Source organism: Grus americana, chromosome 2 (genome assembly GCF_028858705.1).
Source record: "Grus americana isolate bGruAme1 chromosome 2, bGruAme1.mat, whole genome shotgun sequence".
Taxonomy (NCBI): domain Eukaryota; kingdom Metazoa; phylum Chordata; class Aves; order Gruiformes; family Gruidae; genus Grus; species Grus americana.
Genome location: NC_072853.1, coordinates 106382677 through 106401837, shown reverse-complemented (window position 1 = coordinate 106401837; position 19161 = coordinate 106382677). Strand labels below are relative to the sequence as shown.

Genomic DNA, 19161 nt, shown 5'->3' with positions numbered 1-19161 from the left:
AGTTTTCCATGTCAGAATCAACATTCAGCTAGTGTGCACAACACAAAAGGAATACCAGCCATGGTTGCCAGTATACATCTAATACTGTGACCTGCAGACATAAGAAAGTATTTCTTTTCTATTTATAATATTAGCAGCAATGTCATCCTCAGACTCTGACGTGGGTTAATTCATAAAATTACTGGGTCAAAATTAGGAGAGACCTCCCATGAGTTGATACTCACATTCCTCATAATAGCATGAATCACCAATTTAGGTTTCCAGCCTTTCTTTAAAAGGATAATAATTAAGAATAGTATGAACCAACACTTATACAACACCTTTTTACTTCTATGGTTCATATTAGATAAGCGTCACTACCTGTACTTTTCCAGCAGGGAAATCAAGACACAAAAACATAGAATCATAGAATGGTTTGGGTTGGAAGGGACCCTAAAGATCATCTAGTTCCAACCCCCCTGCCATGGGCAGGGACACCCTCCACTAGACCAGGTTGCCTAAAGCCTCATCCAACCTGGTCTTAAACACTTCCAGGGATGGGGCATCCACAACCTCTCTGGGCAACCTGTTCCAGTGCCTCACCACTCTAACAGTAAAGAATTTCTTCCTAACATCTAATCTAAATCGACCCTCCTTCAGCTTAAACCCATTACCCCTTGTCCTGTCACTACACTCCCTGATACACAGTCCCTCACCAGCTTTCCTGTAGGCCCCCTTCAGGTACTGGTAAGCTGCAATTAGATCTCCCCGGAGCCTTCTTTTCTCCAGGCTGAACGATCCCAACTCTCTCAGCCTGTCCTCATAGGAGAGGTGCTCCAGCCCTCCAGTCAGCTTCATGGCCCTCCTCTGGACTCGCTCCAACAGCTCCATGTCTCTCTTGTAATGGGGCCCCCCCAGAACTGGACGCAGTACTCCAGGTGGGGTCTTACAAGAATGGAGTAGAGGGGCAGGATCACCTCCCTCGACCTGCTGGTCACACCTCTTTTGATGCAGCCCAGGACACGGTTGGCTTTCTGGGCTGCAAGCGCACACTGCCAGCTCATGTTGAGCTTCTCATCAATCAATACCCCCAAGTCCTTCTCCTCAGGGCTGCTTTCAATCCATTCCTCGCCCAGCCTGTACTGATGTTGGGAATTGCCCTGACCCATGTGCAGGACCTTGCACTTGGCCTTGTTGAACTTCGTGCGGTTTGCACGGGCCCACCTCTCCAGCCCATCAAGCTCCCTCTGGATGGCATCCCTTCCCTCCAGCATGTCGACCACACCACACAGCTTGGTGTCATCGGCAAACTTGCTGAGGGTGCACTCGATCCCATTGTCCATGTCGCCAACAAAGATGTTGAACAGTGCCAGTCCCAGTACCAACCCCTGAGGAACGCCACTTGTCACTGTTCTCCACTTGGACATTGAGCTGTTGATCACAACTCTTTGAGTGCGACCAGCCAGCCAAGTCACATGCAAAGTGACTTGGCCGATTCATATAGCAAGGCAGAAGTGAGATGTAGGATTCCTAATTGCCAGTGACTGCACCACATACGTGCAATATGCAGAGTTCTTGGCTGACACTTGGGCATCAGCTGTTAGCTGATTAGTCCTAGTAATGACACTAGCAGGTGGCAGTGCTGGTTCACTAAATAACTGTTACAACCCATCCTCCAGGCATCATTCAAGTTACCCTTGGAGCTAAAGTAACGAAATTCAGCCACACAAACCAGAAAAGGGTTATCATTTTCCTATCCAGAGCAAATGTGGGTTAACTTCCTCTCTTCCACCATCAACAAAAAATAACTGGCCCCAACCAAATCATCCACTATTCGTACTTTCAAACTGACATGAGACATCAGTATGTTGGATCAATTAATTGTTTTGTTTGTTTGTTTTTTATTTAAAACACACAAATAAAAGTAGATAATTTAATATGGACAACTGCACATGGTTGCTGCATCACAGACAGGTTGTCCGGTCCAGTTTAAGAAGAATCCTTGCAGCAGAAAACACTTCACCCAGTTAATCCTTAGCCTTGCAAAATGCTCAATAAAATGACAAGATTCCTGCATAGAACAGGACACAGTAACAAGCTTCAGGAACAGACCCTTGATTTGCCAAGCCCTCACAGGGGCTAAATCCTGTGATGGCAGGTGATGGCACAGTACTGAAACAACAAGAGATTATAGGAGGCTAAAGGAATAATCTAACCTATAGCCTAATAAAACCTGATGGATATCAGAAGTGCCAAAAATACTTACCAGTTTGCAGTTGCTTGGGGAAAAGCAAGGTGTCACCACCTGGAATAAAAAACATACTAAAATAAGGCAACAAGATACTTCCTTTGGAGATGACCCAATCCCAGTGACTGAGCTCCCTCAAATACTGTGAAATCCAGGCAGAGTCAAAGGGGCACCAACCAGACCAGATGCAGAACCTGAGTGTCCACAGCTGCTTTCAGCTGCATTACTTTCTCCCAGCTCCCTGAAGAGTTAGCAGTAGCTCAGTGCTAACCCAGTGCCCTGCTCACATGCTGTAATCAATGAAATAGGTTGGAGAGTAATGTCCTCCCTCAGGTCACATATGCAGGGAAACATGGGGGGCTTTCTCCCCCTCTCTGTCCTTTGCAGCATATTTTTCTAATACCATCTCAGTTTTAGTTAACAAGTACTCTGCTTTTCAAGTAATCTAGAATTTCAGCAGTTCCCAATACCTTATCCTTGTTCTGGATTTTTTTGTGGGGCGTGGGCTGAACAGAGTAAGCAGAACAGATATTCTGTGAACTCACATAATTTCAGAGGCTTGGCTCCAAGTTAAAACACTTCCTATGGAGAACACGTTCTGTATACATCACACCAAAAAACAACTCCCAACAACCTTGTCTTAATATTCAAAAACCAAAACACAGAGAAAGCCAGGAAAAGCATTACTAACTCAGATTACATGATGATCTAGGGAAAAGCAAGTGTTAGCTTCTTTCTACAGTTGCATGCAACAGGCACCCTCAGACGTTACACATATAGTCGAAAGACTGTGATTCATCAATTTACACCACTCAGCTGAGCTTCAGTAACAGTCATCAGGCATGCTCACTTTAACAAGCATCAGTCCTGTAAGCATCACAGACAAAAAGAGACAGACTTGACTACACCACTCCCATCGTAACTCCCAGGAACAGCTTTTAACCATGAGCAAGGAAGGGATGGCATTTGCCTCCGTAGCTGCTTGTGAAAAAGATGTATCTCTGATTCTGAACACTTCTTAAATCACAAAGTACTTATAAAAAGAAAAAAACCAAACAAGCACATTGATTTTCAACTCTCAGCCTTCTCATGATCTCCACACTATCCCTAAAGAAAACAGGACAGATATGAACCCTTGAGGTTTGTCTGCTACACCCTCTGACTTCTCAGTGGGCTTGCAAGTCCAAGGTCTTAACAAGCTGCATATCTGCAGACTCCCTAGTCTATCCAACTGAACACCCATACTAAACATGTGGAAGATGTTTAGTGTAAGCATGGGTAAGCTGTCATGATAGCATTCCCATTGCTGAAAACAAAGACAACATCTGCCTCTGTGACCTCTTGCCTGACACAACATGTAAAACTTCATACGCCACCTTCCATTACAACCACCAATTCTCCTTTCAAGCCAAAGAGCAAACCACCAGACAGAGCAGTCCAAAACAGGAAGAACCAAAGCCATGTGCACCCTGCACCACCACCACAAGCAGCAAACACTGCATCTATGGAAGACAGACTGACCCCAGTTGTCCTGATCATCCAATTACCTAGTACTTATTATAAGCACTAAAATTCAGTATTTGCTAGTGTTCTCATTAGCAACACCTAATGTTAAAATAGATAAAAACTCAAATTTCAACAATTACTTTTCTCTCATTGCCTATACTAGGAAGAAAAGAGAGAATTAATGGAAACCCCAAAGGAGCTGGCTGGCTGGGTAGCACAGTGGAAAAGCAGAGATAAACTAATATTACATGCTCACATAATTAATAATTCGAATCACTGTGGAATAAAATTGTCATCACTGGAACACATAATTATCACCTGTGCTCTCTCCCTTCCCTCCACTGCTAAAAACCCTCGAGGAATCAAGCATCTCCTTTCCCCTTGGCTAACCAGAACACAATTCTGCTGTAACTTCCTCTATAATTAAGCTGACTCACTGCCTAAGAAAAATCGCCTTTATTCTGACACAAGAATACTGGAGACATACACTGGGAAAAGAACTTCAGAAGAGAATTACGGATCTTTTTTAGCAGATCTTACTCAGCCAATTCACAGAGGCTCAGGGCTCTAAGAAGCTAACATTACAGGTAATAATTTCTTGATTTTTTTTCTTTGAGCTTCACTATGCCTACAACAGCTATGTATAGCAACCTGACTTTACAGATTCCATCTTCTACTGGTTGTGTGTCTTTTGCACTTTCTTTTTACAAAGATCAACACCCACGTTAGATGGTACTGTTCAATGACTATCAAAGAGTCACATAATACCCTTTTTGGTGTATACAGCAATCCCTTCGCCCTTGCATGCTGCACTTATCACTATGTTGAACTGTCACTAAACTGCAGAGCACTCAAAATGCATCACACAGCCAGACTTGGATGCACTGCTACTACTCTTGAGCTTCAAAACTCAATGCAAGACACACTGAATCACCCAAGGTCCGCTGACTTTTCTCCTCCAACTCCATATAGCATATTTCTTCCCAGATGAAGCAAAATAGTCAAGATCTCCATGTATCCCAATTTCAGTTCTCATGAGCGATTGCAGTAAATTCTTCCACGGTTAATCCAGAGACAGGTTAAAAGCAAAAGAGCTGACGTGTTCACAGATAACAGAGAGGTTATCACGAGGTCTAGACAACCTAAGTTGAGGATATGTGAGTGGCTCCAACTCTTTTTCCTGGTTTGCAGAGGTCTGAGACATGCTAAAAAAAATCAGCATTTAGAGAAAAAGTATACAGCTGGAAAGCAAGATTGCAGGACTTCAGTATCAATGCAGAGAGACAAAATAGAGTATAAATGTCTCATTCATTGGTTTAAAAAGTTACACACACCGTGTACCAACTGCACAAAAAAACAAGCTTCAGAAAGACGTTTCTGATCCCCCAACTGAAGCTACAGCCAATCTTAAAAATGACATTTGCAATCATCTGGTTTGTCAGCTTTCAATAATAAATTTATTCTTGTAAGAAATATACTGGATATACATTAGTGTAATATCTCATAGTTCCACATAACCAAGGTGCATTTAGCTTCTGTATTTCTGCACATTCATGTATTAACAAGCAATACCAGAATATGGGAATGCCTTGCCTGATTTTCAAAAATAGTTACCTCTTCAGTGCCCGGCACATACACACACATGCACATAGACACATTAGTCTACCCACAAATAACCAAGCAAATATTTGAAAGACAAACTACCTGTTCTTGCATACACAGTTAATGTGGAAACACTTTCCTGGTGTGAAACTTCCTGAATTGAGCCTTAGTTTGAAAAAGTCCCATATTGACGGAAAAAGATTTAAAATAATTACTTTGATGACGAATTCTGACTCCAATGGATCTGTGGGTAATTTTCCTTCATACGACTGTAACACCAGTCACATCAGTTAATGAGTAACCAACCAACATGAGATAAATGTTAACTCAAACAAGAAAAAAATGTCAACAAATGGCAGGATATCTGGCACTAAGGAAATAAAATCTGTCTTGACTTGCTGTAACAGAGACACAACAGTGCCCTCCACTGCTGCACAACAGATCATTTGCTGGGGATCCAGTATTGACATTTTAATGCTTTTTTTCACTTCCAGATGCATCTTTCATTTTTATTTTCCTTACTTTCTATTTTCTTTTTGCAAGAAGTAGGTGACCTTTCAGAGAGAGAACCATCTTTAAAGAATGAGCCAGTTATTACCAGAGGTGCATTTCAAAGTCCAAATCTCAAACACTATCATGTTGCTTTTCCAAAAGCAATGTAACCATATGGCTATAATGCATCACTTTATTCCAAACTACAGTTTTATCAAGTAAGAAATGCTGGTATGCTTGCCACAGGTTATGTGTAACACAAAGGATGTGAAGGGGGTGGAATCTTCATCAAACATATGTCATCTGCTAAAAAATCTGTTCATTCTAGTTCACTACTAATCAGGTTACAAAATTGATGTGAAAGGGTGAAAAAAGCAGCAAAATGAAGCCAAAAAGACATCCTTCAAATAATGTAAAGTTACAGCAATGTTAGGAGACCTTGTGACTGTTGCATAAATGATTGTCAGGAGCCCAAATGGAGCTCACAGAAATATTTAATATGCATCTTTTTATATATATACACACACATATATACAAACACAGACACACACCTCTCCCTTTTTTTTTTTTTAAAAAAAAAACCCACACACTTATCTATTTATTTAAATCTACAGCTTTGGAGTTAAGTCTTGAAAAGATAAAAAAAAATGCTTAGTTTTCTTCTTTTGACATCCCTGTCAGTTATCTTCCAACCCATCCCCCAAAACATTCAAATCATAAATCTCCTAACTCACTAAGAAAACAAACTAAAGGACATCAAGTGCAGTATATCTTCAAATAACTCTATGCTTTCAGAGATACAACTTGTAACATAACAAAATTTAAAATGTAAATCCAAAATCTAGAATAAAAAGCAACATAATTGGGATGTTAACTTTGGATTAAAAAGCTACAGTAGTAATATACAATTTTTTTTTTTTTTTTTTTTTAAAATAGAACATCTCCAGTTGGGTGATATTAGTATGTAACTCAGACTTTTGTACTGGAGATATCAAGTATCCTCAGCACTTCATGCCAGACAGAACAGTTATAAAGTGCGCCCAGAACCCACTGAATTTTCCCTCTTCAAATTAAGCATTTTGGGGCACATTGAAAACAGCAGCCTTAAAGGAAGACTTATCAAACACAGCAGAAACGGAACAATCCCCCTTTCCTGAGATAAAGCAACAAAGCTGTTTCAAAGTTGCTGAAAAAAAAGAAACCTTTCATAAATAGCTAGGAATGCAGTTATCCCAAGATACAGAAATGTATTGTTCACCTATCTTTGCACCTCAAAGCCTGGCTTTCTTCCACATTGTGATATTTGATCTTGCAAAGTTACAGTCCTGACTTAGGTCGTGAAAGTTGTTCTCCAACTCCAAAGAACACATACAGGGCAAGACATTTGCTACATAGATTATTCGGAAAAAGGATAAAATAGAAGAACCTCTTCAAAACTCCAATGAAACAGAAGATTCCTAGAATAAAAAATGGATGAGTTTCTCCTGATAACTGTAAACCAGTAACTAGAGATGAAGTCCTTTCCTTTATCAGATCACTGGATTTGCTCCAAAAGACTTCAGAAGGATGAGAAACTCAGTCAGAACTTGGGTGTAGCTAACACGGGTTAACCCGAAAGCAAGATCCTAGAACTAGATTTTTACTGGACTTCGCATTAGCCCTCTGCACTGTGATTCAGTTTGCCAATCTGAACTGTAAATGGAGTGCTAGCTACTGTCCCTCCTGTTTAACCATAGGTTTATAAAGTAGGTGGAAAAGATTTGATGCTGAACGAGTGCAAAAACGTAGTATCTTTGTTCAAAACATCTCATTTCGCTGCTGCTTTAAAGAACAGTTAAAAAAAAAATCTTAATTATGGCAATTGCATACATCTTTGAGGGACCTGACTTTTGCTTTGTTTCTATCAGATCTGACCTCTCCAAGCTTAATTAGCTACACATTCCTCAGGGAACTATGTTATCCTTTTAGGATTCCAGGCCTATTTATTTTGTTATAATCCCCATGAGAAAACATGCTTCATTTGCAAAGTCAAACAAACCTTGCAACATTACCGGACAGGGAGGGCTCTAGCAAGCAACAGGGATACAGTTCCGTGGAAATTTTCATCTCCCAAAGGAATGAGCTACCAGCATGTATTGGATTTTTTTGAATGGAAACAAGCTGTGCACCAGACCTGTTGTACTTCAGAATTTTGGAATTTTAACATATATGTTGTTGTGATTTCTCAGGGTTTCAGTCTGCTTCCAACACCTGAGCAATGGTGATAAGAGCTACGGGCATTATGGTTTCTGTGGTCACAAAAGACACCACACAGTCAAGGGCTTCAGAAGTTTTGGGAGGAGGAGACAGGAGCTTTGTCACAACAAACTGCAGAGGTCACTGCTCAGCCACAGGTTTCACTGCTTCTAGTGTGCCTCTAACATCTGGGACAGACAGATGTCCATCAAATGAAAGTATTAAAGGTAACATGAAAGCAAGATTTCAACAACAAACTTTGGTTAAAATAGAGGGCGGTGATTTTTTTTTTCTTAATACATACTACAGAGAAGAGGGAAATGTGGTAGAGGAGGAGGGCTCCAGAAGGCAGCAATGCCAGTCTTTTCTACTCAACATCATAGAAAGATATAAAGGCAGAAGTCACATGTCAGACTTGTTGGCAAAGTAATCAGTTTTTTCGGGGGTTGTTTTTTGTTTTTTTTTTCTCTAGAGTTGAAAACCATCTACCTGCAGGATGACTCTCTACATCTCATTAAGGCCAGTTTAACACATAAATGCATTAAGTCACAAGAAGGAAAGATAGTATTTTGAATCAGGCAATCCAAAGATACGTACAGCAATTTAACACAGGCCTGGTTTCAGTCTGTGAAGAGTCTGCAAGAGTCACGTCAGAGATGTAGACTGATGTTTCCAGAAGGAAGTTTATAGAAATCCTTTGGAAAAACTGCTGGAGTACACTGCTCAGCAAGCCAAAGGAGGCAAAAGTAGCCCAAAGGCCTGAGAACCAAGGAGGAACATTCCACTTTCCCACCAAAATGTATTCTCGTGTTGTAAAGATGAGGTCCCTCTACGAGGCCCCAGTTCACTCATTTTTGAGATTGACAGCATTTTGTTGGAGGCTGACATGAAGGCATTAGAAGCCTAATGTATTTTATTACAGTATTTCTGACCTTCTAATATCACAATCCTGACTTCATAGCCCTCTAGTCATTTTAACAAATTTCCCTCTTCTCAAAATATATTAAAACAAAGTCTTAAACATGTATATTTCAAATATATCTTTGATTTTCCAGCTATTCAGAAAAGAGATAATGCAACAAAAGGGTACAGAATGCTCTCTCTATAACAGATTTAAATACATATTTTTTATCATCAAAACAAGGTCTCCCAAATGGATGGTTTTCACCAAGACTGAATTTGCTTTATTACGCTGTAACTGTGGGAGGTATTTTACATGTTTTCTTCAGCAAGACAGAACAAGGGAAGCAGTCTTTTAAAAATACTTACTAGTAAAATACTATGACATGCTACATTATCACACAGAAGTAGTAAAAGTGAATTTTAATGAAGCTTAGACATTTCGGCTTGCTGATACAAAGCATTCAGGACTTCTTCTGGGATGGAGCTCATAAGCTTCAAAATACATAGTACTTACTCTCATTCTATGCTTCTACAAAATTGTGATTATTCACGATGTCTATAACTCAGTTTCCATTCTTCCATCAAGCCAGTAAGGCAACTCCTTGCAATTTAAGGTTGAGGTGGCTCCAACTTTTTGATATGCAATATTGCAACAGGGAATCCAACCAGTTCCTAGGAGTACGCACTCTTCAAAATCCCCAGAAAAAGCAATATAGTATGACACAGCAATGGTGCAAAATGCTATACATTGTGGGGACATTTTGCCTGCTATCCAATTATAGCCACTGTTGATGATCAGAGTACCCTTCAAGATGTTGCTATTGCCTTTAGCTGTAACAGCGGACGCAAAAGCAATGCCTCTTGCGTAAAAGCTAAGAGCATCATGTACAGCAAGGATAAACAACTTTTTATAACAGTAATTCACCAAGAAAGGAGCAGTATTTTCTTGTAAGCTACTTGATTCCCATTTCCCAGAGATGAATGTGGCATGAGCTATATAATGTGACCTAAGAGAGCATTCCAAGCAGCAGCAATGTAAAATGCATCACTCCCAGTTCTTTGATCCCACTTTAAAAGACTGACAAATGCCTTTTTGCCTCTTTCTCACCCCCCCAAAAAAAAACCACAAAACCAAACCAAAACAAAAAAACCAACTTGCATGGCAAGTCTGTGTGAGATCTCCTATATCTATACAGAAAGGATCAGAGCTAGCCAGAAAAAAACTGGACCAGTAAAGAGGCCTTTCCCAAAATCAGACAGGGAACGTGTCCTGGTTCTGGCTGGGATAGAGCTAATTTCACAAGGAGCCAGGACAGGTGAGCCAAGCTGGCCGGGGGCTATTCCATACCATGTGATGTCATGCTCACCATAAAAGGGGGCTGGTCGGGGAGGGGCGGGTTCGGCGCGGCTCCAGGACAGGCTGAGCGTCTGGTCCGTTGGATCAGTAAATTGTTCTCTGTTATCACCCATTGTGAACATCCCGTTATCAGTACTGTTGTTGTTGTTTCCCCCTCCCTTGCCGTCCTAGTAAACTGCCCTTATCCCAACCCACGAGGCTTTGCCTTTGTCTTTCCCATTCTCCTTCCCATCCTGCCGGGGGAGGGGTGAGCGTGGTGCTCAGCTGCCGGCTGGGCCTAAACCACGTCAGAACTGAGGAAGGGGGAAAAAAAAAAATTAAAAAATCCCCCAATTCTCCTGACACATCCTAAGATTTTCCAGTGGAAAGTTCACATCTGTCATGAAAATGTAACCTGTCCCTATTTTGGTGGTGAACAAAGAAAAGCAGATATTGTTTTCCTTCCCTGACTAACATCATCTTATCCTCTTTTCCCCTTGCTAACAGCTAGATTCATTTTTAAAAGAAAACCAGCAAGGAAACAAACAAACCTTGAAGTTGTACATGTACCAGCTACCTGAAACAGTAAGTCTAAAAGAGTTCTTATCTAAAAACACTAGCATACTTTAAAATACTTTTTCATTTTCTTAAAAGCCCCAGCAAATTAACTGCCAAACACACAACACTTCAGCACAGCACTTCTGCTACTTAAACGATGCAGGGTTTATGGCCATAAAAAGCAATTCCAAGTCCTCATGTCCCTCAACAGCTTACAGTTCTGGTTGAATCTGAAGGTTTATTCATTACACAGTTCATTACAGGGATATTATATCTAACAGAGGGCAAAATATTTTGCAGACAGGAGGATCTGCAAAACACTGCTTCTGGGTACAATCAGGAAAAATCTGCAGACCTTTTTGGGCTCCAAATGTCAGTTCCAAAACTCATGCATTAATCCCTTGGACTTCAACTGCAAACATTTTTATTCTTCACCAATGCGCCAGGCAGCACTAAAAGGGCTGCATGCATGGTAATATAACATGCTAAACACTGCCTATGAAGAAAAAATCCTTGAATTCTTTACCCTTATTGAATATGTTTGTATTTATGGATTCCCACAAAAATGTGAAAACCACAGAGGTTCGTTCACATAGTTGTCTACAGGAAACAACATGACACGTTTTCATTTAAATCCTTGATTCCCTCTACCCAAAATCTGAGAGGGTTAAGGAGAACCCATACTGAAATAAAAAACCACCAACAAAAACAAACCCACATGAACCCATTTGAGAAGCAAAGTCACCACTATTTGGTCCACTGCTACTCATGATAGTTTTTATCTACACTTTCAACAGCATCATATTGGGCTGCATCCAAAGAAGCATGACCAATAGGTCAAGGGAGGTGATTCTCCCCCTCTACTCCACTCTTGTGAGACCACACCTGGAGTACTGTGTCCAGCTCCAGGGTCCTCAACATAAGAAGGACATGGAGCTGTTGGATTGAGTCCAGAGGAGGGCCATGAAGCTGATCAGAGGGATGGAGCACATCTCCTATGAAGACAGGCTGAAAGAATTGGGGTTGTTCAGCCTGGAGATTAGAAGGCTCCAGGGAGACCTTATAGCAGCCTTCCAGTACCTAAAGGGAGTCTACAACAAATCTGGAGAGGGACTGTTTACAAGGGCGTATAGTGACAGGACAAGGGCTAATGGCCTTAAACTGAAGGAGGGGAGATTTAGATTAGGTATTAGGAAGAAATTCTTCACTGTGAGGCTGGTGAGACACTGGAACAGGTTGCCCAGAGAAGTTGTGGATGCCCCATCCCTGGAAGGCCAGGTTGGATGGGGCTTTGGGCAACCTGGTCTAGTGGAGGGTGTCCCTGCCATGGCAGGGGGGTTGGAACTAGATGATCTTTGAGGTCCCTTCCAATCCAAACCATTCTATGATTCTAACTAAGGTGTAAAAGTTGGCAGTATTTTGTTGATCTCAAAGCAAATCTTTTCCAGGTTGCTCAATTATTTTTAAAACTAAAAGAGCTTTACTCCAAAATAACTTAAAAATAACAATGTAATAATTAACAAATTCTGGACATTCAGGTGAAACTTTTCAGGTATTCTGTTTGTATCTCTTCCCCAAAAACTGCCTTTATTTTTCTGAGAAATTTTGACACATTATCTGTGGTGCTTGAAATGCAACTGAGTGCAAGTATGAAACAAGGTTAGAAAGTTCAAGAGAAACACTATGTTTAAACTGTCACTGCAAAACTAGTGACCATCTCTTTAAAAAGTAATACACATTTTGACATCTTGCAAATCTGGCTTCTGCTCTAATTTTTTATTGGTTTAAACATTGAAACAGGAATTCTTTCCACCTTTTGGAATACACATGCTGAATTCCCTCAATAGCAAGCTGATGCAGCGTGCAAGTCAGATAGAAAAAAAATAATTATCACCCTCAGAAAGAGAGAACATTTGCAATAGTCTGAGAAATGGTAATATCCAAGATACAGTCACTTCCCTTTCCAAACCGACCAAGGATCCCTGTGAACATACTGGGACAACCTTCACACCAATTTCAGTGCGGTAATCAAAGAAGCAGCAGAGATCAGACATTAGGCAGGAACACAGTAACCTTGGAAATCTCAGCGGCTGCTTTTTTTTTTTTTTTTTTTTTCATTTGAAGAGAAAGTGCCTCACCACCACTCTGAAGAGTCCAGCTCACTGCTTACTCACTTCTGCTATCAGTCTCTTCCCTGGTTTCACCTTCCTAGTGGAAACAGTAATCTAACAAGATGGACCAGGGTACACTTGCATTAAATTCAGTTTATTTTTTGTCAGTCCCTTTCCCTAGGACTGTAAGTCAAAATTCTTTCTTACAGTGCTAATGGAAGTCTAGAGACATGCTCCTTTATGTACTTTGCTCTTTAGCAATGAACAGTAAGTAGTGTCCTGCAATCAGAACATTCTGTGCACTGTACACAGAGTGAGAAGTCACCACCATTCTGCTCACATAAATTCAGTGCAATACAGAGGAGTTAGAAGTGAAGAACTTTTAAACAGAAAGTCTTCTTTCAGATCTTTCTTTAAAAAAAAAAAAGTCAAAGAAAGCCAAGTGTGTGCATTTGAGGTTAGGATTTAAACTAAATTCCTGATACAGGAGGCATAAAAGTAAAAACAGAAGCAGAAAGGACAATGTGCGAAACAAAAATTAGAGTCAGTATTCTTAAGATAAAAGAGGACTAAAGGTAAAATATTTGGGTTGGGGTGGTGGTTTCTTTTTAATTTGGACATTATTTACACAAGTAGTAAAACATGAAACTAATCCACAATCACAAATGAAATATAGTTTTTGTTATTATGAAATATAGTTTTTGTTATTATATGACTAATGAGAATGCATTGTCCATAACTCAATCCTGAACAATTAATTGAGCTGTTTAAAAGATGGACCAGGGTGCACTAATATTAAATTCAGATAAAGGTGAATTTCTGATGAAGTTCAGGGGACATTCCAGTTACAATGAATTATAATGCATTACATCAAAGCAGTACCTCACATAATTGTCTTGTTTGCATGTGTGTGTATATTACAAAGACAAACGCATATGAGAGGAGGAACATGAGCATGTATATGGACCAGGGTACATATATTAAAAAAATATATAAAATATATATAACAATATATATTAAAATATATATATTAAAAATCATATCTATATAAAAAGAATATATATATATACACTCAGCCACTTGGTGGGAACTATTACATCAGACATTATTTCAGGATTTTAAACTAAATTTCAGGATGGTAAATAAAGCAATAGTGCACGACTCGCCTTGAAACTCTTGGCAAGGATGACAACCCACCATCTCTTTTCCTCAACCTTATACAAAATAGAAGGATCTCTCCTTCTTCCTCCAAAAACACAAGAGAAATTGTCATATGGCAATGCACAGTACATTTCTCCATACGTATCTGTCCCACTGGACTGCCAAGGGCCACCAATTCTCTTCACAGGGTAAAGGTACCTGCCTTCACGCCCATCCACTGCAAGAGCCTTACAACGTTAGTAAGGCAGCCCAAGTGTCCTGGTTCTGACTGGGATAGAGTTAATTTCACAAGGAGCCAGGACAGATGAGCCAAGCTGGCCGGGGGCTATTCCATCCCATGTGACGTCATGCTCACCATAAAAGGGGGCTAGTTGGGCAGGGGAGGGGGCGGCGTGGTTTTGGCATGGTTCCGGACTGGCTGAGCGTCTGGTCGGTTGGTGGGTTGGTAAATTGTTCTCTGTTATCACCCATTGTGAATATCTGTTATCAGTACTGTTGTTGATTGTTTCCCCCTCCCTTGCTGTCCCAGTAAACTGCCCTTACCCCAACCCACGAGGCTTTGCCGTTGTTTTTCCGTTCTCCTCCCCAGGCCACTGGGGGAGGGGTGAGCGAGCGGCCGCGTGGTGCTCAGATGCCGGCTGGGCCTAAACCACATCACCAAGTAGGCACAACGTTTATTCACAAACAAGTCCAAGAAAGTACCTAAGTGTGTTGGGTTTGCGTGGCAAGGTTTTGGTAGTGGGGGGGCTACAGGGGTGGCTTCTGTGAGAAGCTGCCAGAAGCTCCCCCTGTGTCTGACAGACCCAATGCCAGCCGGCTCCAAGACGGACCCGCCGCTGGCCAAGGCCAAGCCAATCAGCGCTTCTGTGATAACATATTTAAGAAGAAGAAAAACACTTAGAGGGAGACAGCTTTTGCAGCCGGAGAGAGGAGTGAGAAGATGTAAGAAACTCTGCAGACACCAAGGTCAGTGCAGATGGAGGGGGAGGAGGTGCTCCAGGTGCCAGAGCAGAGATCCCCCTGCAGCCCGGGGTGAAGGCCATGGTGAAGCAGGCTGTCCCCCTGCAGCCCATGGAGGAAGGATGAGGGGGTGTAGAGATTCCACCTGCAGCCCATGGAGGACCCCACGCCGGAGCAGGTGGAGGTACCTGAAGGAGGCTGTGGCCCGTGGGAAGCCCACACTGGAGCAAGTTCCAGGCCGGACCGGTGGACCCGTGAAGAGGGGAGCCCACGCCAGGGCAGGTTTGCTGGCAGGACTTGTGACCCCGTGGGGGACCGCACGCTGGAGCAGTTTGCTCCTGAAGGTCTGCACCCCGTGAGAGGGACTCCATGCTGGAGCAGGGGAACGATGAGAGGAGTCCTCCCCCTGAGGATGAAGAAGCGGCAGAAACAACATGTGATGAACTGACCGTAACCCCCACTCCCTGTCCCCCTGTGCCGCTGAGGGGGGGAAGGTTGAAGCCGGGAGTGAAGTTGAGCCTGGGAAGATGGGAGGGGTGGGGGGAAGTGTTTTAAGAGTTGATTTTGTTTTCTCATTCCTCTACTCTGTTTTGCCTAGTAATAAATTAGATGAATTCCCTCTCTAAGTTTGGTCTGTTGTGCTCGTGACGATAATTAGTGAGTGATCTCTCCCTGTCCTTATCTCGACCTACAAGCATTTCGTTATGTCTTTTCTCCCCTGTTTAGTGAATGAGGGGAGTGAGAGAGCGGCTCTGGTGGGCACCTGGCCTTCAGCCAGGGTCAACCCACCACACTAAGTTACAAAAGTCAACAGAGCTTTTTGAGAGCCAATACAACTTGTGCTTTAAATCTCCAAAATGAAAACACATGACCAATCTTAGTTTCTCTCTATACACAGATATATATAGATAGATTTCACAATACAAGTTGAACATCCAACCTAGGACCAAACCAACTGTCACTCCTTGCTAATCTTTATTGCTGTGATTACTGTCACTCTCCCTTGTATAGTGCTGCTAGTCATGTTTTTTACAGTAATTGAAGTTAAATTTTTGTTTATTTCTACACATTTTTCCATAATCATGTTCATATTCGCTAAACTGTTGAAGAGACTAAGAAAGAAAAAGATTAGGGTATCACAATGGACTATGGTTTTGGGGCCAGTGGGGAGCCTTCTTTCATTCCTCTTCAACCAGCAGCAGCTTAAACAGTTTAAAGAAAAAGTAAGAACAGGGTCAAGAAAAGAATTACATTTTCTTAGATACAAATGCCTAGGAAAAAGAATTAGAAAAGACATGGCCTTTGAGATAAGTAGCAGGACAAAGTGTTTATACCTTGTATTATTAAAACAATTTTGGTGGCTTTAGAAATGACAAAATGCTAAAAACATATTATAAATCTGTTCTTTCTGTAAAAAAAACCTATAGAATTTGAAAGTATATAACAGTATATATATTTTTTTATATATATAACATATATAAATAAATTAATCTTACTGGAACTGGAAAAAACCATAAAGCCATCTGTCTAGAATACTGGTTTCTTTGAAACATCATTTCAGACTGCCAAAGAATCGAACTGCATTGTGTAAAGAAAATGCCTTTTCGGCTTAAGCACAGCAAAAGTATCTTCCAGGTTGAATTAAGAATACATGGAATGTTCGCTAGGCAAATGCATAAAGTTGGATCACACTTGATTCAGCAAAAGACTTCAGCAAATACTTGAGCTTACTGATTGTAAGAGATTTTAAGCATTTGCTTACAAACTTAATAAAATCAGTCAGTTCTCAAAAGGGAGAATTAGCATACAAAAAACAGGTCAAAAAAATATGGTCAAGAGGTTCCTCCTCCCACTTTCAGTCTTCCCACAGGTCAAGAGATAGAAACTGGTTTTCAAAATCGCAGACTTTAAAGAATAAAGTTTGGCTAGCGTCATGGGACAATACCTTTCAATGCCCCAGATCTATAACACATAGCTAACCAACAGAGTAAAAGATGGTAAAAAATGGTGTCCTAGGACAGAGAGCTAAGTGAAAGCCTTGTAGTGGGACTAACAAGTATTCCTATATCATATGCAAATACACATGCCCTGAGACAAAGCTACAAAACAAAGGGGACTCAAAGTTCCCAAAACAAAATCTAGAGCAAAGCGCTAGCACATTAGACAGGCTGTAGCTTCAGAAACCTCAGGGAACACTAATTAGATATGTACATCTGAAGAGAGAGCCATACAGAAACATTTCCAAGTTAAACATGCACGGAGGCCATAAAAGATAGTAATTACCTAAATGAACTGGGATTTGTACAGCAAAACAAAATTCTTTCAGAATTCATTCTTACGATGTTTTTCAGAGTGAAAACAAAAATGTTGCCTTTTAGACAGAGTTTTAAAATACAGTACATACGGGAATAGCAAACACTTTCCTCTAGAGTGGTTTTCTGCCCCCATCACTTTAAAGAAAAAAGCATAGATGACTAAAGCACACAAAAAATATTTTACAGTAAATTGAGATGGTATTATATGCTGGTATTACATAATAACCGGAAAGGTTGGCTTTAGTTCTATATAAGCCTGCTGCAAAACCAAATTTATTACAATTGTTTCATCTATGCAAGGTCAATGACAAGTTTATGAGGGCTTCCCGTGATGACGAGGGCCACCACTATGGTCCAGCAAGTTAACAACACCCCAGTACTGTTCAAGCAGGGCAGCATTTTTAGGGTGTCTTTCCTATCAACACAGAAAAAAGTATGGTTTATCAGGCCTCCTTGATGAGCACGCATATATGTCAGCGGGATGACACCTCACTATGATTATGTACATCCAGAATACTAGAAAAGTCACATTACAGCTACAACCACGTGTCTTGCTATTAATATGTATCAAGTTTCTGAGGCTCAGATCAACAGGGCTGTCTTAGCTCAGCACTGCCAACGCACACCATGCTGATGGGTGCAGAAGAGGCCCATCGAGCAGTACACAGGCAAAAGAGCTGCCCTGAGAGGCTGTACTGAAATCAAATGTTTCTACACAAGCACACCAAGATCTGTGACATTGCACTGGCAGGCATGCAGCAGTTTCACAAATAGGTTAAGAGTTCACACAGGCTACAAGAGTTGAGGGACATCTTCAGAGCAGACTGATAGACCAGTCCCCCTACTCAGAGCTCCATCTCCAAGGACACGATTAGATTGCTTCAGTCCTCAATAACCTCACTGGAATAAACTTGCCTGGGACACTTGTTCATGTATTTGTTGCTATCTGCATGAAATACTAAAATCTGTTCTGAATTTGTGGATCCTCAAGTTCCATCAATTCATCCCTGTACCCACATATCTGCCCTCCCCTTCAGGGCTAAATTGCCAACAGTAACCTGACAGGTGGATATATCTCTTAAGGTTTTATATCCAGACATTCACTATGTTCACTTTTTTGTTTGTTTTTCTTTCCACAGACAATTCCAAGACAGCGGAGTTTGCGCTTTTGGCACTTTTTTTGTTGGGTTTTTGGGTAACTTTCTTTTACAACTCATCCAGTTTTCATGCTTGTATCCATCTGCACCATCTAGTGGATTTATGCTACGTAAGTTCAAACATTATAATCTTTCTGCAAATGATATAATGGCATCGAATGCAATAGCAGCCTAAATTGGTGCAAGCTAATGTTTGCTTCTTTTCTTCTGTAACTTGAGATTTTCTTCCAGTTGTGCCCTAGGTTTTGGAATATTACTACAATGCTTGCCCACATTTGTTATTTTGTACTCACTGTTATATCAGGGGACAACCGGAAAACCCTCAGAGAACGGATTCAGGGTTCATCCTACAAGGCAGCAGGCTGACACTCCTAACAATTCCAAAACACGATTCTTCCTTCATTTGTACATTCTGATCAAATTCAGAGTCTACTTTTTTTTCAGGTCAAGATAAAGTTTATTTTCATGGGTGATTTATATAACAAGAAAATTTTGGTTTTCATTTGCAAGCAAATAGTGGTATTATCTTGACAAACTCTTGAAAACCTGAATTGTAGTGTTGCCAGTGTAAGACCTGAGCTGCTGTTTTTACCTGAAC

At 41.0% G+C, this 19161-nt stretch overlaps 1 protein-coding gene across 8 annotated transcripts in view; it reads right to left on the bottom strand.

The window, feature by feature from the left end:
• Positions 1 to 19161, bottom strand: part of TNS3 (tensin 3) — a 262648-nt gene that overhangs the window by 154372 nt on the left and 89115 nt on the right. For all 8 annotated transcript variants that reach the window (XM_054817660.1, XM_054817661.1, XM_054817662.1 and 5 more), the window contains one exon: positions 2246 to 2284. In XM_054817660.1, coding sequence (XP_054673635.1) covers positions 2246 to 2284 — 39 coding nt within the window. The remainder of the gene's footprint in view (positions 1 to 2245; positions 2285 to 19161) is intronic.